This window comes from Poromitra crassiceps (genome assembly GCF_964638095.1).
Source record: "Poromitra crassiceps genome assembly, chromosome: 1".
In the NCBI taxonomy this organism is placed as follows: domain Eukaryota; kingdom Metazoa; phylum Chordata; class Actinopteri; order Beryciformes; family Melamphaidae; genus Poromitra; species Poromitra crassiceps.
The window spans coordinates 77,661,817-77,684,984 of NC_139623.1; the positions used below are offsets into that span (position 1 = coordinate 77,661,817).

The 23,168-nt window shown below is 41.6% G+C and overlaps 1 protein-coding gene across 1 annotated transcript in view; it reads right to left on the reverse strand.

Annotated features, from left to right (window-relative positions):
- The window catches only part of bud13 (BUD13 homolog), a gene marked incomplete at its 5' end in the record, with an annotated part of 30,294 nt that extends 10,286 nt beyond the window's left edge, over nucleotides 1-20,008 (reverse strand). Inside the window, 3 exons of the mRNA XM_083647057.1 lie at nucleotides 1,942-2,026; nucleotides 19,602-19,692; nucleotides 19,866-20,008. Coding sequence (XP_083503183.1) covers nucleotides 1,942-2,026; nucleotides 19,602-19,692; nucleotides 19,866-20,008 — 319 coding nt within the window. The remainder of the gene's footprint in view (nucleotides 1-1,941; nucleotides 2,027-19,601; nucleotides 19,693-19,865) is intronic.
- Nucleotides 20,009-23,168: the final 3,160 nt, after the last annotated feature.

Genomic DNA, 23,168 nt, shown 5'->3' on the forward strand with positions numbered 1-23,168 from the left:
CCTGATGGCCTCAGCACTGCATGTGCTCCCGCTAGGGAGGCTACACATGCTCTCGTGGTCCAAATATGGTTCTCAGGCTTCGCCTGGATTCGGCCGGGGACCGTCATCGCAGGGTTCCTCTGGCAGGTCAGGCCTGGCAGGCGCTGGCTATATGGGCGGACCCCCGTTACCTCTCGAGGGGTACTCGGTGGGGCCCTGTCCCGCTCAGGATGGTGATTCGCACAGACGCCTCCCCCTGGGGAGGGGGTGCGATTTGCGGGCATTTTTCGGCGAACGGCCGATGGGAGGCTCAGGAGCTTCGCCACATAAACGTGCTAGAGCTGAAGGCGATTTGCTGGGCTCTGCTTCAGGACAAGCCCACCATCAATGTCGCCGTTGGCCCATTGTTGGTTGGGAGCTCTCTTGGGGACCGCACTGCCGGACAAGTCCGCGTGCGGCCAGACTCGAAAGAGAACGTTGCCTCCGCAGTCCCCCCAGCCTGCGGAGGTAACACTTCCAGCAGCTCACACATGGGCACCATGTGCTGATTCGCTCGGACAATATGGCAGCGATCGCCCACCTGAACAAACAGGGCGGTGTGCGGTCGGGGGCGCTGAACCATAGCGGGGATTCACCGGTGGGTGTATCCCATCGTTCTCACTCGTAAAACCCGGGTTGTAGCACAACCCTAACGTTTTTCCGGCTGAATGTGTCATTACTTTATTAATATCTTACCTGGATAAGCTCAAATGATGTTGTTTATATTATCAGTCCGACTTGGAAGCACTCTCTCCCGGCCAGTCAGGCGGGAGAGAGTCGTATGCTCATGCACGAGCCCCAAGCTCCGGGCCGCGCGCAGCAGCAGCAGCAGTGCTCTGAGCCTCTCATGGCCGAGGCGGGAGCTTGGGCATGGGGTGAGAACAGGTTGACATAACGAAGCGTTAACATTACTTTATTCTCTTGAGAAACCACTCCGATTTGCATGTTAAAACAAGTTTGCAGCCTATCTATTAACGTCAGAGGAAGCCAGGATTAGTCAAAACGATATGAGAAATACACAGCACGTCTGCCGTGTGACTTTTCCGGGTTTATTGTCCTGCGTGGGGGGGGTACACACGGAGGTATGGGACGAATTTCGAGGTTTGACTGACAGATTGAGGGCGAATGGTGTTACGAGATTTACTCACAAGCTCGTTTTAATGCTTTTCCATTGGTTGCATTTGGTAAAAACCACACAGAGACGTGAAGGGTGACCAATGGCACTGATTTATGACAAAAAGTAAAAAAGTGAAAAAAGGGACATTCGAGGTCCTGGCACAACAGCGACGATATGTATTATATATCTATTCTTATTTTGATGGCTGTCATTGACGGGCTGGTATTTAATGAGCCCGGAAGCGGCGATTGCTCTCTTGAAATCAACGTAGAAGAGGAGCCAGACAGCCGCTTGCTCGGAGTCCCCGTTGTGTCTTTTCTTTTATGTCACGTTATTTACCAGTGTGTGTTTTGAGTTTTGTAACACGTCTAAAATAAGCAAGAGGTGGAGTTGCTGATCTCCACTCATCCTCAACCACCTGAGCTTCCCGAGGGAAGAACGCCTCAACACCACACCTGGACCGGACTGTGATAGCTGCGTCAGGTGGTGAGCCACATTTTTCATTTCTCTTTGATAACAGCCGTATTTCTTTCATGTGACAGAGTTGCGGTGGCATTTGCAGGGATGCAAACTCATGGAGAGTGAAAAAGGTTGACAGATACCAGGGCAGATACAAAACCACTCAAAATCATTCAGTTAAGTGCCCTATTTTTGGATCAAAAAGGTGACTGTCACCTAATGGTGACTAGTTTGCATCCCTGCCTTTGTTTGCCCCTCGACTCGAGCTTATGACCGAACCTGTAGTAATACGTTAGCAGAGAGACACGCTCTTCTTCCCCCTTTTCCCAAACTAATCAATTCAATACCTGCGAGCACTTTCCACTTGTTGCTGGATCTGAAGGCTTCAAGCCGTTTCACCTCCTCTGGCCGATCATCAATCACTTCAGCAATCTGAGTAGACAAACACAAGCATGCCAAGTTTTTATATCATTGTACAATAAATACATTTTCTGACTGCCATTCAATACATCAACTCAACTACATTTTGATATATTGATATTAGGGGTTAGAGCTGTCACTTTTTAATCGAAATTCAAATGTAACTTCGAATGTGGCGGGGGCGGGGGCGGGGGGCGGAGACATTCGATATGTAATTGACCCATCTGAATTAAAATATTTATTTATTTTTTGCGGCGGGGGGATTTTTTGAAATGTAATTCCTTGATAATCTAGCAGAGGGGGCTCCGCTCTAACAGCTTGACCTATCCTGACCACCTGACATTTCTTGACACAAGTTGTTGTTTGAGGAGAGACACAAGACCAAATGGAGGCGGAGGAAGATACAGCCGATGCAGACTGATGCAGACAACAACAAAGCCAGGAGCGGACATTCACAACACTAGCCTCAACGCGACTCATCAGTAATTCTTCCTTCTGGGAGGTCGGCTCAAATGGCTGCACGCATATACAACGTTATAAAACGGGACCTTCTTCGGCTGTGTCATTTTGGGTCTCAACTGCTCCACAGTGCCAGATGTATCGGTTTGGTGCTCAGTGGCTTGGTGGTGTATTGCAGTTTACAATTTTGAGCATCAGCTCCGGCATGTGAATAAGCGGGCTTGCTATTGGAAACTACAGAATATTTTGGAATACCATTGGCACCGGATACTTTGATAACAACATTGTGTCGGAGGTAGGTACAGTTTTATTGTGTTACTTGAGTACAACAACAAATCTGCGGAGACACACACCCCACTCACGTTACATAGGCTATCTCTTATGTAATGTGTAACGTAATCTTTATGGGGCCGCGGGGGCAGGGGGGAATTAACCAATTAACTTTGGATATAATCGAACAAATTGCAGGTCAATTAAAGTTCGTTCAAACTTTATTTTTGGAAAAAGTGACAGCTCTATTAGGGGTTCAAGCCCCGAAGGGGCTGGAATATTGTACTTGCTGTTTATTAGGGGTTCAAGCCCCGAAGGGGCTGGAAACAGACAGTTTTAGAGGACACAAATAGAGGAACCTGGGAAGTGAAACCATCTTAACTGAGTTTATACGGCCGATCATGGACAAAGGCAGAATTTTTCAATTTTCTATACATTGTTTAAGTCTTAAAACAAAATCAGATGAAACAGATGTTGACCAAGTTTTTTTTCCTTTGGAGACATTATTTTCAGTTGAAAAAGGTAATAAATCGCAATATCGCAATACTCAATATATCGCAATACTAGCGTATTGCAATAGTATCGTATTGTGGCTTAAGTTTTGTGATAATATCATATCGTGGGGCATCTGGTGATTCCCACCCCTACTATTCATGTACAGTTGCCATCAATTCTAATATAATTACAGACAGTATTTGATCATTTGTTTGATGGTAGCTGAGATAACCTGATAGGCTGAGAGGTTTTGTCATTCATAGGTTATTACTAATTTTCTTTGTCTGGCCCACTTGAGTGAGACCAAATTTGGTCGCATGTGGCCTGTTTAATAAAAAGTGAGTTTCCCGCTAGCGTGCTAACCACCACTTCATGTTAAAGTCGAGGTGAACCGGAACGGAATGCACTAGCGCGAGCGTCGGAGACTGAAAACAAATTGAGAGGCGGGCCTATACGGTGTCGATGATTTGATTTGACAATTCTGGGGACTGGCTTTGGCATTGGCCAATCCTGGCGTGTTCCACCCCCAAATCGAGTGGGATTCAGCGTGTTGTGCTACACGAGTGGGATCCGCAGAGTACCAGGCAGCCAGCTGCTTCTGTGTGGAACGAGCAGACAATCCGATGCATGGGTGCTGCCCGCCCGCATGGAATCTACGAGGGGCGACCCCTGACAACCACGCTCTCTGAGGCGCGCGCCATTATCGTTATAAATGTAAATAATATTCCTGGAATGCGTGTTTTAACGAGCCAGTTACATTTCTTTGCATTCTTAGACATTACCGTTTTTGTTTTTTGTTCATGTTTCATACAATTGGCCAAGTTAGTAGTTAGTTTATGGGATAGGAATTCTACCAGATGACAGGCACTAGGCGCCATTTTCTCTTTCTTTTGGAAGAGAAAATTATCCTGAAATGAAGATTTGATTGACAGCTGCCATGTCGTGATATGACTGGTTGAAATGGGGTAGAAATTTGATAGTACTAGGTGACGTCAGCAAACTGTAAATTACTGTTATCAATGAAATTTTGAAAAATGAACTTTTGATGTGAAAAAGTGTGAAAAACTAAAGAAATTAGATTTTTGTGATTTTTTTGGCATACATTATTAACTCATTGAGTGCCAGCCACTTTTGGAGAACGGACGCTCCCAGTGCCAGAGTTTCAGAGCGTTTTCAGTGATTTCTCGAGGCCCACAGAATATTGTGTGATATTACTATGTAAACACTGAACACGCACAAAGAACGATTAGACTCTCTTCTATCATCTGCAAAAAAAAGTTTATTGATCCCATTTTCCGTTCTTTAGTTATGAGCCGGAGAAGATAGCTTGATTTAACCAAAAACAGCAATTTTTTTCTAGAAGCTGAGATAATGAGCCTTTTGTGAAATTAAACATTTCAAGCACATCACTGACTCTGAATTAGGGATGGGCGCGAGTACTCGGGTACTCGAGCACTCGTTCATAACGTCAGTAGTCGAGTAACGTTTCTGCTGTTCGGGTACTCGCCCCACTCCGCACGCCTTTAAAAATGGCCTAGAAGATCTATGCACGCATCGTCATGTGGATCTGGCAGCATGAACTGCACGGGCGTCAAGTCAGCCAGAATGTACAAGTACATCGTCCGCTTTGTTGCTTTCAAAATAAAACGCTTATTGTACCTTATTTATTTTGAGTAATGCGTTACAGCCAGTTTCACGCCATATAACACCACAACGAGTATTTTGATACAAGGTTTGCTGCTTCATTCGTTGAAATACCTTTTCTCCTCCAACGTGCATTAATAAGCTATTTACTTTTGTTTAAGTAACATTATTTTGAAAGTTTTAACCGGAAGTTTTCCAGCTCATCCCGAAAATGGTGGCTGAAGATATGCTCCCGAAGGAGACGCAGACTTCTTCATAGCGCACGCCCGATAAAACTCATTCAAAACTTTGCAGTAAACGCTAGTTTACCGACTACACTGTCGTTTCCCATAACGGTAGTCACAAGGAATGTGGAGAAAGAATCACTTTTTGGGAGACAATCGCTTCATGGTGATCACTATTCAGCTGCAGCTCAGCAGCTGTAACGTTAATCACACTGGTCAGTTTTCACTTTTTGGCAGAACACCGGACCTTGTAATCCGTGGATTTACGTTAGTGTAACAGTGATCATAAAGTAAAATGGATGATACTGGACAATAACCTGACATTGCTGGACAATGGACATGTAGGCTATTGGAAATGCATTCGCTTGTTTCACAACTTGTCTGCTCCAAAGCGCTAATGCCATCCATCCAACCATCGGATAGGTAGGCTTTAGATGTTCGCGTCACCTAATATCACAGTCAGTCCCTCTCCTGACAAAAAATGCTCCAGGTAGCGCTTTTTCCATGCAAAAATGCAAACGTTATGTGTGAACAGCCCCATATACAGCAAATTACCCCTGCTCAGTCATTACCATAGTAATCACACAGCAGACCCCCCCCCCCCCCCGCGCGCGAGTGCTCGAGCACTCGTTCATAATATAAGGAGAGTACTCGAGTATTTAAATTGCTTGAAATGCCCATCCCTACTCTGAATCTAATATTTTCTAATGTAGTCACACCTCAAAAATAATTTCCTTCAATAAAACAGTGAAGGCCAGGGAATTTTGTTTGGCAGAATAATATTTTTTAGCTGCAACCAGCAGCGCTGGCCCCTGCGTGCGCTGCTGGTTGCAGCTTCTTGCTGGTCTTGATTTGCTGCTGGTGGCCATCGGATATTCTGGCTTGCTTTGCCAATCCTGTCCTGCTGTCTGGGTCTGTCTGGGTGTTGTGTGCTGCTCTGCGTGCCCCCCCCCCCCCCCGCGCGCGAGTGCTCGAGCACTCGTTCATAATATAAGGAGAGTACTCGAGTATTTAAATTGCTTGAAATGCCCATCCCTACTCTGAATCTAATATTTTCTAATGTAGTCACACCTCAAAAATAATTTCCTTCAATAAAACAGTGAAGGCCAGGGAATTTTGTTTGGCAGAATAATATTTTTTAGCTGCAACCAGCAGCGCTGGCCCCTGCGTGCGCTGCTGGTTGCAGCTTCTTGCTGGTCTTGATTTGCTGCTGGTGGCCATCGGATATTCTGGCTTGCTTTGCCAATCCTGTCCTGCTGTCTGGGTCTGTCTGGGTGTTGTGTGCTGCTCTGCGTGCCCCCCCCCCCCCCCCCCGCCTCAACTGCACACTCCTCCTCCGTATGGGAGTGTCTCTGGTGGCTCTCTGCTGAGTTTGCTGTGCACAGTGAAGGGTGCGCGACATCCAGCTTTTTTACAGCGTTCCGCGTGTGTTTGTCACCGGCAACCATGCTTCCAGTTGAGAATAATAACAACTCCACGGCTGATCATGCGGATGTGCTGTCGCAACGGACACGGAGCGGCTCAATTGTGGGAGCAGATTGGCTGCTGCAGGCACAGCTACAGTAACGTTATGCTTCATGCATATCGATGCATACGGATGCGATGCGATTTCCGTTTCCCCAACGACTTCTTCTTTGTTTTTTCCTTGCCTTTCTGTTATCTGGAGAGCACTGTCGCCACCTAAGGGTTCTGTAAAATAGGTTAGACACATTCAATAGCTCCCATATTGTAAGAGGCTTAGATCGACATCCCCCCGTCAAAAAACGCAATTGACGACTTTAGTCGTCTTTGGCACTCTACGTCACTATTTGAATTGACGACTAAAGTCGTCATTGGCACTCAATGAGTTAAATAGGTGCACTGCATACCCAGTAGGGATAGGCGGGAGTACTCGGGTACTCGTTCATAACGTCAGTATTCGAGTAACGTTTTTGCTGTTCGGGTACTCGCCCCACTCCCCACCCCTTTAAAAATGGTATAGAAGATCTATGCACGCATCGTTATGTGGATCTGGCAGCAACCAGCAGCAAACTGCACGGCCGGGCGTCATGTCAGCCAGAATGTACAAGTACGTCATCCGCTTTGTTGCTTTCAAAATAAAACGCTTATTGTAACCTTATTTATTTTGAGTAATGCGTTACAGCCACAGTTTTTTAGTTTAGTTTAGTTTAGTTTATTTCGGTCAATTTCACAAGTACAGCTCAATACAGTTGTGATTAAAGAAAAGCAAGAAAACAAAATAAGAGAACAAACAGTGATTGCTGGTTGGGTGTTATACAAGCCTGAAAAGACCGAAAAGGAGTAGGCTGAAGCAAACGCTTATAGCGCCTACCCTTTTTACATTCATTTTTTTTTTTTTTTTTTTTTTTTTTTAATTATTATTATTATTATCATTACTATCATTATTTTCTTTTTTCTTGATATATAATATTGATAATATTGATAGTAATGATAATAACAATAACAATGAGTACTAAGCAAAATACAGGTATTCTATATACACAAGAATTGTACTTAGAGTCAAATACACAAACTAGGTTTCTATATATCTATGAATGTATATATATATTCTATATGTATATATTATATATTATATATTATATATGTATATATATATATATATATATTCTATATATCTATGAATTATATGTTTAAATATAATAATGTAATATAATATAAATATCAATCTTGAGTTTTATATCTGTTAATAATCTGATTTTTTAACATTTTTTTAAATTTGTAGATTGTTTTACACATTTTTATTTCATTTTCTAGTCCATTCCATAGATTAACTCCTTTAACTGTTATACATCTTTGCATTGCATTTGTTCTGGTTTTTGTTCTTGTAGTTGTAAACATGCAGATTCCTCTTAGATTATAAGTGCTTTCTCTGGTTCTGAACAACCTCTGGATGCATTCTGGGAGCTCTTTGTTTTGGATTTTGTACATGAATTGTGCCGTTTGAAAGTCCACCAAGTCTCTGAATTTGAGGGCATGTGAATGTATGAATAATTTATTTGATGGTTCGTTATAATCAGCTCTGTTTATGATTCTTATGGCTCTCTTCTGTTGTATAAAAATTGGATTTGTGTTTGTTTTATAGGTGTTTCCCCAGACCTCCACACAGTAGGTCATATAGGGGACTATAAGAGAGAGGTACAGTGTATGTAGTGAGTTGGAGTCAAGGATATGTTTCGTTTTGTGGAGTATTGCAATGGATTTTGAGATTTTAGTTTTTACATGTAATATATGTGATTTCCAGTTTAGTTTATGGTCTATTATTACTCCCAGGAATTTATTTTCATTTACTCTTTCTAATGTTACGTTATCTATCATGATTTGGATGTGGTTATTGATTTTACTATTGCTGAATATTATGAATTTGGTTTTGTTTAAATTTAGTGACAGCTTGTTAATGTCGAACCATCGTTTTAGAGTTTGTAGCTCAGTCTCCACTGTATCCAGAAGTTGTTCAAGATTGCTACTGGAACAAAAAAGATTTGTGTCGTCTGCAAACAAAACACAATTCAGCAGCTTAGACACTTTGCAAATATCATTTATATATAAAATAAATAATTTTGGTCCCAGAACGGAACCCTGTGGTACTCCACATGTGACCCTCTTCAGGTTGGATTTTTCATTATTTATTTGTACATACTGGAGTCTATTTTCAAGATAGTTTTTAAGCCATATGCTAGCTGCCCCTCTGATGCCATACCGTTCCAGTTTTTTGATTAATAATTTGTGGTCAATTGTGTCAAATGCTTTTTTTAGATCTATGAATACTCCTATGGTGTGTTGTTTATTGTCTGTTGCTGTGGATATGTCTTCAATGAGTTTCATTACTGCCATTGATGTTGATCGGTTAGTTCTGAAGCCATATTGGTTGTCACTTAGTAAGCTGTGTTTTTCTATGAAATGATCCAGTCTACTAACAAAGAGTTTTTCTAAGATCTTAGAGAATTGAGGAAGGAGAGAAATTGGTCTGTAGTTTGAGAATAAGTGTCTATTATCATTTTTGTATATGGGAATCACTTTTGCTATTTTCATTTTATCAGGGAATATGCCAGTTAGTATTGATTGGTTGAAGATATGGGTCAGTGGTTTTGCTATAAACTCTATAATGTGTTTTACTAGTGTCATGTCAATATCGTTGCAATCAGTGGATTTTTTGTTTTTGAATTTATTTACAGTATCCACAAGTTCTTTTTCCTCAATTCTTTTCAGAAAGATGGTGTCTCGATTTGAAACGATAATATTCTCATCTATCCCCTCCTTTTTTAATGGATCCACAATATCCTTTGCTAAGTTAGATCCAACATTTACAAAATAGTCATTGAATTCATTTGTAATTTCATTTAGTTTGGTTATATTTAGTTGATTATTGTTAGTAAAGTAATTTGGATATTCCATTTTTCCTTTACCCTTTCTTATTATGCTGTTCAGTACTTTCCATGTGCCTTGCGTGTTGCTTTTGTGCTTTTCCAACTGGTTGTTGTAATAATCCTTCTTACTGGACCTCATTATATTTATCAGTTTATTTTTATATTTTTTATATTTCCTTTCTGTTTCCTCTGTTCTGGCTTTTAAGAACTGCCTATATAGTAAATTTTTCTTTTTACAGGCATTTTCTAGACCCCTGGTTATCCATGGCTTGTCATCATATTTGTTCTTTCTCTTGGATCGTGTTGGACAATGCTTCTCATACAGATTTGTGAAAGTGGTCAGGAATTCATTATATGCTGCATTTGGATCAGGTTTGGAGTAGACTTCATTCCAGCCTTGTCTCGATAGGTCCCCCTTGAGAGTCTCTATTAGGGCTGTCACTTTTTCCCCAAAATAAAATTCGAACAAACTTTAATTGCCCGAAATTCGTTCGAATATATTCGAAGTTTTTTGGTTAATAAATTTTTTTTTTTTTTTTTTTCAGTCCAGCTGCACCAGCTGAACGTAAGTTCTGTCTTAAGTTAGGGTGTAAAGTCCACACTAACTGCTACGTTCAAACTAGTTAGTTTGACACTAAAGTTGTGTCTTTGTTTGGTTGCACCACGGAGACGTAAGGTACATCTTAACTAGTAGACCCTAAAGTCCATACTAACCAAAATAGTGTCGCAGACAATGACGTGTACAGTATCTGTGACCAATCAGTGAAAAGCACGGTGGAAACGGTGTTTATTTACGGTTGTTTAAGTGGAGTGAAAACAGGACATGTTGCCCACCGCAAATTAGTGCTTTCATATTTCATCAACACTAATCAAATGAGAACGTTATTGAGTAACGTTCGTTTAGGTTCATATTACTGTTAACGTTTATCTGTGAGCTCTTCATCAGTATTGTAGGCTATACCACCATCCTGCCTCACTAAATTGTTGCGGTTATTTTAATTTGTATGCAGTGCTGCAGCTTGTGGGAAACAAAAGCGTGAGTCATAAATATCAAAGGGTGTAATTTATCACGGAGAGCGCGTTGCGGACGCAAAACAACGATGCGCCATGGTGCCAAGTTGCAATCCGTGCCGACTGCTATTTTACGGAGGACTTTACACCTAGTAAGACGTAGGTGTAAATTTTAAGTTCTAACTTATGCCTACGTTGTAACTATTTCACTTGGTGCAACCCAAATATTTTTAGTAGTGCGTAAACTCGGACTTAGTGAGACTTTACGTTCAAACTAGCTTACGTTTCAACTTACGCACAGCTGGTGCAACCCACTGCAGGCCACCGGGCATCAGCCCGACGTGTTAGCTTGGACGCTCACAGTCACAACACTGCCTCACAAACTTGGCTGCATCCAACTCGAGACAACTTTTCAGACCCTGGAGACAATCTTTCTCAGAAGAGACTAACGCGACAAATCTGGAGACTTTTTCTGACATGGGATTAACATTACCAGCAAGCAGCAGTTGGTTAATTTTGGTTCATAAAAAAAATAAAAAAAATAAAAAAATAATAATAATAATAATAAAAAATAAAATAAAAATTTGAACATTCAAATTACATTTCGAAAACGAACCCCTCTCCCCACATTCGAAGTTGCATTCGAATTTCGAATGAAAAGTGACAGCCCTAGTCTCTATTACTTCTGGTTAGGGATGCACGATATATCGGCAATCATATCGGTATCGGCCGATGTTAGTAATTTTTTAACATATCGGTCATATCGGTATCGGTTAGATGTTGCAATGTTAATATCGGTTATCATTATCAGCCAAATTCTTCACATTGATATGAAATAATGCAGTAAATCTATGATTTATGGGCTTTTCCAAAGGCTTTGCAAATAAAGAAATGCATAACTTTTTCAAATTCAGTGTTAACATGTGTTTTTCAGTATGTACAAATTGTGATGATCATAAAAATGTGGTTTTATACAGATCATATCGACATCGGTAAATATCGGTTATCGGCCATAACAGCAATGTTAATATCGGTTATCGGCATCGGCCAAAATTTTCATATCGGTGCATCCCTACTTCTGGTGTTCTATGGCGAGTTAATTTATGTGTGTCTGTGTTGCATGGGGTGTTAGTTTTGAGGGGGTTTGTTATGACTGCAAATACTGGAAGGTGATCACTTATATCATTGAGAATGATTCCACTCACTATTCTGCATCCTATGTCATTGGTAAATATGTTGTATATTAATGTGGCACTGTCAGTTGTTATTCTGGTAGGTTTTAATATGGTGGGAAATAAACTTGTGCTGTACATTGTGTTGATGAAATCACTATTGCTTTTATGTTGGTATGGGTTAAGTAGATCAACATTGAAATCCCCACATACAAAGAGCATTTTGTTATTATTCATGTTACTATACATATCTGTTATCTTATTGTTGAATATGTCAATACATGATCCTGGGGTTCTGTAAAAACAGGTTATAATTGTGTTCTTTGATTTCACACCCTCGATCTCTACCGTAACACATTCCATTACATTTTCTATTGTTGTTGACATTCTTTCTACTAATTTGGAATTAACTTCGTTGCTCACAAACAGTGCGACTCCTCCACCCTTTTTGTTTGTTCTATTGACAGAAAATAGCTCGTAGCCCTCAAGCTCCACATCTGTTCCCTTCTCTTTATTGAGCCAGGTTTCTGAGATAGCAACGACAGTGAACCTTTTGAATTGTCTCAGAAAGTGCTTAATCTGGGTGAAGTTGCTGTAGAGACTTCTGCTGTTGAAGTGTATTATTGATAATGTGCCATCCATTATTATGTTACGTTTGAATTGATCATCAGTATAATATTCACAGTTGCAGTCAATGTTGTTGTAGAAGTGATTGTCAGGATCTATGTTGCTCTCAATGTCATACGTTTTATGTTCAGCAAAGTCAAAAGTTTTTAGGTTCAGATTTTCGTAGGTCTCCTGTGCGGGTAGATTTTCGCTCAAGCTATCTAATAAATCCATTTCTTCGTGCTCGTCGTCATCTGAGTCATTACATGGGAATGAATAATCCTTTTCCAGTCTTGTCGTATCAGTCATTGATTATTAAAAAAGTGTTTATGGTCGAGTTGCATCGCCCAGCACACTTGCGCACACACACACACACACACACACACACACGCTCGCAGGCGTTCGCAGGCACACACACACACACACACACGAACACACTCCCGCACACGTACACGCACACACACACAAAGCTCTCCGGAGTGATGTATTCCAAGGCACAATAAAAAAGGAAGAGAAAAAAAAAAAAAAAACGAAAAACACTGCTAGTGCCTCATTACAAAAGTAATCCATGCAGTCAAAGTGGAAAAAATATAAACCTTTGCCAACAGGGTTAATCCGAAACCATCCAGTTCTCCAATCAGTAATAAACCATGCCTCTGAAACAACAATAATCCAGTCTATCCAAACGAGGGGAGGGAAAGCCATTACCATCTCAAAACCAAGATAATCCATGTTGTGACCGCTCCATGCACAGATGTACCAGGGGATACCAGAAGATATTGATGTTGTAAAAAAATGAGAGTAAAAATGAAAGGAAAAAGATTGATTATCGGTTTCATCAAAACATGAGTGTGTGGAGGGGACAATGCAATCGGCATCTCAAAAAACAAAAACATGGAAAGTTCATACATTGCATTACAGCAAGTTGCCATACTATGTTGAGAGCGAGTGATCATGTTATCTGTATTGGTCTTTTCACGCCATATAACATCACAACGAGTATTTTGATACAAGGTTTGCTGCTTCATTCGTTGAAATACTTTTTCTCCTCCAACGTGCATCAATAAGCTTTTTACTTTTGTTTAAGTAACATTATTTTGAAAGTTTTAACCGGAAGTTTTCCAGCTCATCCCGAAAATGGTGGCTGGAGATATGCTCCCGCACGCTTCTTCACAGCGCACGCCCGATAAAACTCATTCAAAACATTGCACTAGTTTACTGACTACACTGTCGTTTCCCATAACGTTAGTCACAAGAAATGTGGAGAAAGAATCACTTTTTAGGAGACAATCGCTTCATGGTGATCACTATTCAGCTGCAGCTGTAACGTTAATCACACTGGTCAGTTTTCACTTTTTGGCAGAACACCGGACCTTGTAATCCGTGGATTTACGTTAATGTAACAGTGATCATAAAGTAAAATGGATGATACTGGACAATAACCTGACATTGCTGGACAAGACATGGAAATGCCTTCGCTTGTTTCACAACGTGTCTGCTCCAAAGCGCTATGCCATCCATCCAACCATCGGAGATAGGCTACTGTCTGAGGTAGGCTTTAGATGTTAGCTTAGCGTCACCCAATATCAGTAATGTGTGAACAGCCCCCCACACAGCAGATTACCTCTGCTCAGTCATTACCATAGTAATGACACAGACCCCCCCCCCCCCCCCCCCCCCCCCCCCCTGCGCGAGTGCTCGAGCACTCGTCCGTAATAGAAGGAGAGTACTCGACTATTTAAATTGCTCAAAATGCCCATCCCTAATACCCAGGTATGTGAACTAAAAGAAAATAAGTCATTTTTGGGTTCAGCTCGACTTTAAGGCCCAACTGGTAATGGGTGTAGCAGACTATTTTTAACGGGGACTGCCCCCTAGTCCGACACCTCACGAGACCGACACCTCATGAGTCCGAAAAATGATGCATTGGACAGACACCTCATTAGTCCTACGCTCGTTAACCCGACAGCGAAAATCTCACTAATCCGACCGCTCATTAGTCCGAAGATAATACGCTCTGACTGCTGCCGCATGAGTCATTGTTCTCATTCAGTCTAGACTGAATGTATCCTACACAACGGCAAATTTCTCCGCTGCTGGTTTTCTCTCCTTTCTCCCTCACCCTCTCCCTCTCCTCCGCCCTCTCTCTCATGAACATTATGCTTTGTTTTGATCATCCGATACTTCCAGTAGGCTATGACACTGCACGGCTATTATGGCCTGATGACACGGAGGTCTAATTTATGATCAGACATGCGTTATTAGATATGACAATATGGAAACGCACTCCAGAACAGGCTGGAAGGAACGTCGTAGCCTATATGCCTACTATTGTGTGTATTACAGCGCGTCGCGGTCTGTTTACAGGCATCATGCGTGTCGATATAAACACATGATCAACAGTGATCATTTGGATGCACACATGGAGACAGGGCGCACAGACCTTGCCGGTCGGATTCTGATCCGCTCCCACGATGAAGATATAGGCTAGCTACACACACACACACACACACACACACACACACGCCCAGCCCAGCCGACATGTAGGCTACCTTTTGAGTGAACTCTGTCCCAAAAAATAAATAAAATAAAGCTGTTATTATTATTATTATTATTATTATTATTATTATTATTATTGTTGTTGTAGTTATTATTATTACTACTATTATTGTTTATTATTATTATTATTATTATATTATTAGTGTTATTATGTTATTGTTGTTACTATTATTATTATTATTATTATTATCATCATCATCGTTATTATTATCATTGTTATTGTTATTATTTGTATGTTATTATTGTTATTATTATTATTTATATTATCATAATTATTATTATTATTATTATTATTATTATGATTGTTTATGATGTCGCGGGTGCACGTGTGTGTGTGTGTGTGTGTGTGTGTGTGTGCGGTGTAGTTAATAAAAATCTGTATGTAGGCCTACATTGCGACCGTGACATTGTGTCGGATGCAGTAGCCTACAACAGATTTTACCATCTAGTGGAGCAATACATCCAAGAATGTTACGAGAATGGTCCAATTATACTACTGTACCGCCTATAAACATAGCTCTGTTGTTTCAGAATTGGCAGGGAAGCCTATTTGCTGTGCTTTGGTTTTTACAAGGTGTCAGAGATCTATAGTTTTGAACCTCATATATAGGCCTATGTGGAGTGTTTGGTGAAAAAAGGAAAAATCTAGCCAACTGTGTCTCTTTAACTGTAGTCCGCCATTCACCATATGCACAGAGCAGCAGCATCCCGATTCCCGCGGACAGCCAACACGAGATCAAAATGGCAAAGCAGACCATAGTGGTGCAAGTAGGCTACTTCAGCCGAGACCAGAAAGATGACAGAAAAGCATCAAGCTCCTGCTACTCCTGAGAAGAGGTCGGGCCGCCCTTATATCGATAAAACACATTTCTTGGATGATTGCATAGCCTTTGTTTTGTGTGTTTTATTGCTGTTTAAATGTTATTTCTGAAGGTAAATTCAAACCTGAACCGAATTAATTAATTAACTAGTGGTGAGGCTCTCCTTTGCACTGCAAGCAGTGCATAGATAATTATTTTGAAATAAACGTCAACAAAAATGATTTTAAAATGAAAATTTTGTTTGCTAAAAATATGTTATGTATGTAAAAAATGATTAAATCAATGTTTTTTCAATAGCTACATTTTGACTGGGTTGGTAAATATTCTATAAGGCCAGCATTTTGGAACATACTGGTTGCATTGGCCGCGGCCAGTAAACATCCTAGCCGAATCCCTCCTGTAATTGAACGGAGCTAGGAGAGATAGACACACATCACTTTGATTCAAACAGTCTACTTTTCATGGTGAATTGAACTTTCGGCCCTAATTCTAGACTATTTTTTTCTCAGTTGTAGCAATCCACAGAATGGAAACCATGGAGAAGTGAAATTTGCAGTGACGTCAATGAGAGAGGAGAGAGAGCAAGCTGCACCCACATATGAGCAGACAACACGATCTGATCACTGACTATTATTTTGTTTAGGTTTTGTTTATTTTTGTAGTCAACTACATTCTATCTTTCGTGATTGTGCATAGACTGTATGTTCAGACTCAGAGTGCAGACAGTTCCCGACATTTTGCATTGTGCAAGGACACTCAGGTTTAATACTGCCTTCATTTCACCACTGCTGTGAAATAAATATTTTACTTGATTTCGAAACAGTAGTCTTTATGTTTCTTGTGTTGTTATTTAGCCTTTCAGATGCTATTGCATGGTTAAAAAGTGCAGAAATAGGCATGGCGGGTATATGTTTTACTACAAAAAAAAAGATCAGCCCCCTCCCCATAACTGCACCCTCAGTCATGTCATCCTCCCGCCGGCCCGTAGGCTACTCCCGACTCCCGAGTGGAGGCATAATGTTAGATTACGTGGACAGCTGTGGAGTGGAGAGAGAAAGAGAGAGAGAAGAGGAAACTTAAGTATCCTAAAGCAGTAGCCTACAATAAAATATTAGTTTTTACAGTTGGTTTAGGCTACATTTCAGCACCCCTGCCGATGGACAGCGACATCAGCCTGCCTGGGAAAGGATGTTCTTGAGTGCGACTCAGACATGGTGAGAAATAGCCTTTATTTAGATGTCGGCTGCCTTTATTTAGATGTCGGCTGCCACACTTTTTTTTTTTTTTTTTTTTTTTTACAGTGTGACTATTTTATTAGATAATAATATTTCTGATTGAATAAAAACTAAATGAAATTGATTGTGACAGACAAAGCACTACTCGGGGCGATTGTTTGCACTCTGTGTTGTTCAGAATCGCCCAGCCGCTGTTCAGGGACTGGGCACAGCTGTCCCGCTTGCTTTCTCCCCCACTCCACTGTGGGAGATCTCCCACAGAGCAAAAGAAATAGGCTACACCTTGAGAACGCACACTCTAAAGCGCATATCGGGCCCGGAGCAGCAAACATAGCTATAGCCTAGGCTAATTTGGCGATATTAGCATTTGAACCTATTAGATAAACAAAGAAATACTCATCTGAAATAACAGTCAATATTTCACCACATTTAGTGACTCAAGCAATTAACAGAAAAAGTAACAAATGGCCTAATGAATGTGCCATGTGACAGACAGACAAACAAACAAAACACACCATGAATGGGATGCTCTAGTATGGCAAAATACGTTTTAACAGGCATATGGCTGTTATTTCTTAGCTGGAACGCATTAAGTCAGTACACAGAGAACCAAATAATATGAAATACAATCACGGCTCTCAGATGCAGCGCGCGTCCCCGTGCATCCAAGCCAAGCAGTTTATAAGGAGTGCGCAATTCGGAAGGAGTAGCCATAGGCTATGCACTGAGACGGCTGCGGGGAAAGGAGTTCAGTTCTGTTCCAGTTGCGTCTAAAAAACAGAGGGGGAGAGATGCGCAGTGAGCGCACTCACGCGCACATACACACACACGCAGAGAGAGAGAGAGAGAGAGAGAGAGAGGGAGAGTGTGTGTGTGTGTGTTTGTAGCTAGCCTATATCTTCATCATGGGAGCGGATCAGAATCCGACCCAATGGTCTCCATGCGCGCATCCAAATGATCACTGTTGATCATGTGTTTATATCGACACGCATGATGCCTAATTAAACAGACCGCGACCCGCTGTAATACACACAATAGTAGGCCTATAGGCTACGACGTTCATTCCAGCCTGTTCTGGAGTGCGTTTCCATATTGTCATATCTAATAACGCACGTCTGATCATAAATTAGACCTCCGTGTCATCAGGCCATAATAGCCATGCAGTGCTGGAACTATTGGATGATCAAAAACATAATTATGTTCATTAGGGAGAGGGGGGAGGAGAGGGAGGAGGAGGGAGGGGGTGAGAGAGAAAGGAGAGAAAACCAGCAGAACAATTTGCCGTTTTGTACATTCAGTCTCGACTGAATGAGAACTCATGCACTGCAGTCAGAGCCATTATTTTCGGACTAACGAGCGGTCGGATTAGTGAGATTTTAGTTGTCGGGTTAAGGAGCTGTTGGACTAATGAGACGTCTGTCCAATGCCTCTTTTTTCGGACTCGTGAGGTGTCGGACTCGTGAGGTATCGGACTAGTGCCATGGCACCATTTTTAACGGGGTCACCCCTATGTTCCCACAGCCCAATGTTCCCACAGCCCTATGCTCCCACATTTCTAAGATTTCAGCCCTATGTTCCCACAGCCCTATGCTCCCACATTTCTAAGATTTCAGCCCTATGTTCCCACAGCCCTATGTTCCCACATTTCTTAGATTTTTTTTTCTTCCAAAATAAGGCCCTGTGTTCCCACATTTCCCAACAATAGTCTTGTTGCACAACCACACCAGTCTCAAAGTTTTGTGTGCCTTTGATCATGCAAGAATACACATTATCATGAAAAAATACACAATAGGACTATGGCCTATTGTGCTGTTCCCTGGCACAATTTTGACACTTTCTTTGCTAAACCTAGGCTATTTCACTTACAGTATAGTAAACTGAGCTTTGTATTTTTTTGTTCTTGAAATAGTCTTCAAAGGACAGCACTTGCAGATTGCCTGTTCCTGGCACAAAAATGTTGAGTGAACTGCATAAATAGTGCAATAAAGGTTGAGTTAACTGCATAAATAGTGCAATATTTTTATTTATTTAAATAAAAAATATATTTATCTTATTTTGATTGTTTGCTAGTAGCCCTGGCCTGTGGACATGTGCTGTTCTCTGGCATAATTTTGACAGTCCTTTGCTAAACTTAGCTCCTTAAAGGAACACTTCGCTCATTTTCAACCAGCTTTGTATCATTAGAACATCAGTAGTATATCAGAAAACTGTAAACGGTTTTGAAGTCTGTCATTTAATTTGACAGTTATTGAGTGTTAAAGTGTGGACCAGTGACATCACTGGTCCACACTAACTCAAATTACTAACTCTAACTCAAATCAACTCTCAAACTGTAAATGGTTTTGAAGTCATTCATCTAGTTTGACAGTTATTGAGAGTTGATTTGAGTTAATGAGTTATTCATTTGAGTTAGTGTGGACCAGTGATGTCAATTATATTTAATGTAAACACTCACACTGGCCGTGGCTTGTCAGCGTGCAACGTGCAGCACACGCGCTGCTCTATGTTACGCCACTGTTCTATTTTCGATGCGTTGCTGCTCTATAAAATAGTCAAGAAAGGGCTGTGGGAACATAGGGCCTAATTTTGAAAAAAATCTTAGAAATATGGGAACATAGGGCTGTGGGAACATAGGGCTGTGGGAACATAGGCACGCTCCCTTAACTAGCGGCAGGTTAGCTAGCTAACGTTAGCCAACGAACTCACCACTGGAGCTTCCTCTTCGTCCTCCTCCAACTCATTCTCCTCTTTAGTCATCGTCTGTTTCCAGTCTATATCGTCGTCCACTATTTTCAGCCTTGGATAATATCACATGTAAGAAGAGTTAGCGTTACACATAGTTCAACTTGATTCACGAGTTGACAATGAAGAAAAGGTAGCGCTAGTTGGCTAAAGCTAAACGGCTAACAGGACAGTCAGCCAATAACGTTACATCTAGCGTTATCTATTAAAATATTGTCCCAGACTCACCTCTTCTCAGGAACTTTACTCAGTTTCTTTTTAACCTTCCCCTTCGACTTCTTGACATCATCGTTAGCAGATAAATAACGCTTTAGGTACTCCGCTTTAGATAGCTCGGCTCCTTTGCTGCGATCAGTGGAAGCGGCCATCATGGCACCACTGTTTGTTGTCAGAAACTACGGATGACCCTGAGGGACAAACACTTTCTCATCCACAGGCTCGAAACGCAGCGAACGTCATGAATTGCATTGTTCTTCTTCTTCTTCTGATAGCTTTCCGGCAGACTAGATGCCTTACGGCACATTGCTGCCTCTCACTGGTCGGAAATATTACTGTTTATGGAGTAATCGTGCATTCCTTTATAACTGGGAACTGGTAATCTTACCGGTTCAAAGTTCATGAGCTGGGACGTGATGTCACTAGAGCTGGTATTTCCCATTCCAAACTCATAGGAGCCTCAGCAGCCCCGACGTAAAAAAATCCAAGATGGCTGATCCGCGCAACAACAGTAGTCATGCGTTCCTTTATCGCAAAATAACTGGGATGTGGAGGCTAAATGACATCACATCCGTTTTGTTAGCGTTCCATTTGCAGAAAACTTGAGCTGGGAAGTTCACTGTTCATTGGTCAGATCCAGTCACTAGCCAGGCTAGCCATTGTTAGCAATAACAGTTGCACTTGATAACAAGGCATTTCGCGGCATTTTGCGCATACAAACACTGCAGCCGCATGTCCACACAGATAGATGTTAGGCAGTGCTGTGTGTACAGCTGATTTAATGAGACACAAACAAAACAGAAGTGCTAAACAATATTACTACGATTATAACTACTGTTGTTGCGCGGCGCAGCCATCTTGGATTTTTAGGTTGGGGCTGCTGAGGCTCCTACGAGTTTGGAATGGGAAATACCAGCTCTGATGACGTCACCGCCCAGCTCATGACCTTTGAAGTCGTAAGATTACCAGTCCCCAGTTATAAAGGAATGCACGATAGTTGTAATTGTATAAATGCTATTTAGCACGGTGCCATGGCACGAGTCCGATACCTCACGAGTCCGACACCTCACGAGTCCGAAAAAAGAGGCTAACTTCCCCCAGACCCTAACCCAAAACCTAACCTCTCCCACCCCCACGCCTAAACCTAACCTCCCCCAGACCCTAACCCAAAACCATGAGGTGTCGGACTCGTGAGGTATCGGACTAGGGGGCAGTCCCCTTTAGCACTTCTGTCTTGTTTGTGTCTCATTAAATCAGCTGTACACACAGCACGCCTACTTCTATCTGTGTGGACATGAGGCTGCATTGTTTGTATGCCCAAAATGCCACGAAATGCCTTGTTTTAACTGTTATTGCTAACAATGGCTAGCCTGGCTAGCGAGTGGATCTGATCAGTGAACAGCTCAACTTTTCTGCAAATGGAATGCTAACCAAACGGATGTGACGTCATTTAGCCTCCACATCCCAGTTCTTTTGCGATAAAAGAACGCACGATAATTACAGGAGTAATCCTGCTGTGGCGGCGATGAATTCAAGGACTGCTTTCACAGTCCTTGCCTGATTCTCGGATTCAGCAGCTCTTCATTCATACAGTCTTTGTGCCCAGGCTTAATACAGCAGCATACAGCCTTTCTCTTTCTTGTGTGTCATAACAGTTACATTCCATGAGTACATGTTTCACAGTTTGTTGTTTTTTGCATGTCGTGAATTGCATTGTGGCCGTTTCACTACCCTTTATATGTTGCACCCATTGAATTGATGTTTACAAACTATCTTTTATTCATCATGCTATCAGAGACTAGAGGGTGCTCCATTTTTATTTATTTTTACAGTTGTTTAACTTTTAACCCTGGTTGCAACTACTTGCATCTATGTCATACCTCTTGACTTTTGTGATCTCCTTACACTTACACTAACAACAACCTATTCCTAATACATAGGCTATTATGTAGCCTAAATCAAAACTCATTTACCATGAACACTAGGCTATGTAAATCAAAACTCATTTAACATGAACATTATGTAAATCAAAAGTCATTTAACATGAACTGTAGAAACGGTCCATAATGGCCCACCGTCAGGCCTGTTCTAGGGGCAGTCGATGCCCACCAGCCGGCGCGCCACGACGTAATGATGATGACATCATCAACGATGACAATGATGTCATAGCATAGAGTTCACCTGTGAGGTCATCGGCGATGTCAGACATAACACCGATGATGTCATAGCTCCCTCGAACGTTGTGACATCACCAATGACGTGATGTCATACACCAAAATGCGGGCATATAAACAAGGTGTTCTGTGACGCTATGCTTGATTCCTTCGAGATTCCTTCGACTTCCATACTTCTTCAGGTATTCTTACTCCTTCATAATGTCAACCATTAGCACAAGTAATCCCGAACCCGAATTGAACCCCTGCTGTCTTACAACCAGCCAGGCCCTGGTGACCGACTGCCTTACACCCAGACAGGTCAACAGTGGTAATTCAACCGCGTCCCAGGACCGACATCTCGGTCCCTATCTCCATCTCCGTGATTCTGACCGATCACAGCGCGTGAGCCCTCATACACGATCCAGCACACTTCACGAGGCAAGCCCAGAAGCTCTGCCCCCAGCAAGCACACAAGCTTCGCTACATGAACACTATGTCAATCAAAACTAATTTAACATGAACACTAGGCTATGTAAATCAAAACTCATTTAACATGAACACTATTTCAATCAAAACTCATTTAACATGAACACTAGGCCTATGTAAATCAAAACTCATTTTCAAACACAATTACCTCATTCTCATAGCAATTATAGTTTGTGTGTTGTGTGTTAGGCCTATGCTCTTATTCAACCAATTATTGTCTGTTTTATAGGCTATAGGCCTATTGCATAGCTACTGTATTTACACATTTTATGAAGTGAAAGACAATGTGTTGCTTTTATGAGAGTTGCTTTATTAAATAAATGCTGCAGCGTCTACAGAAAGATTTCAACGACAACTTACATCGATATATCATACACATCCTACAGATCCTTCAGCCATCAATTAAAACTCAACACACAAACCTGTCAGCACTGAAAGCAACGTCTGTATGTCTGTACATTTGGTTGTAAATATTGTCCATGTCCCTCTGTGTTGTCTGGTCTGTTTACTGTTGTAGCCTATGTGTAATTGCTTTTAACACTTGTCTGCTTGGCTTATCCTGTTTGTTATTTTGTTGTCTCCTATGCATGTACCTGTTGAGACTGCTGTGTCTTTTTACTCGTGTCCTTTTTAACCTGCGCTATAGCTTTTCTCTGTGTGTTTTTACAGTTTA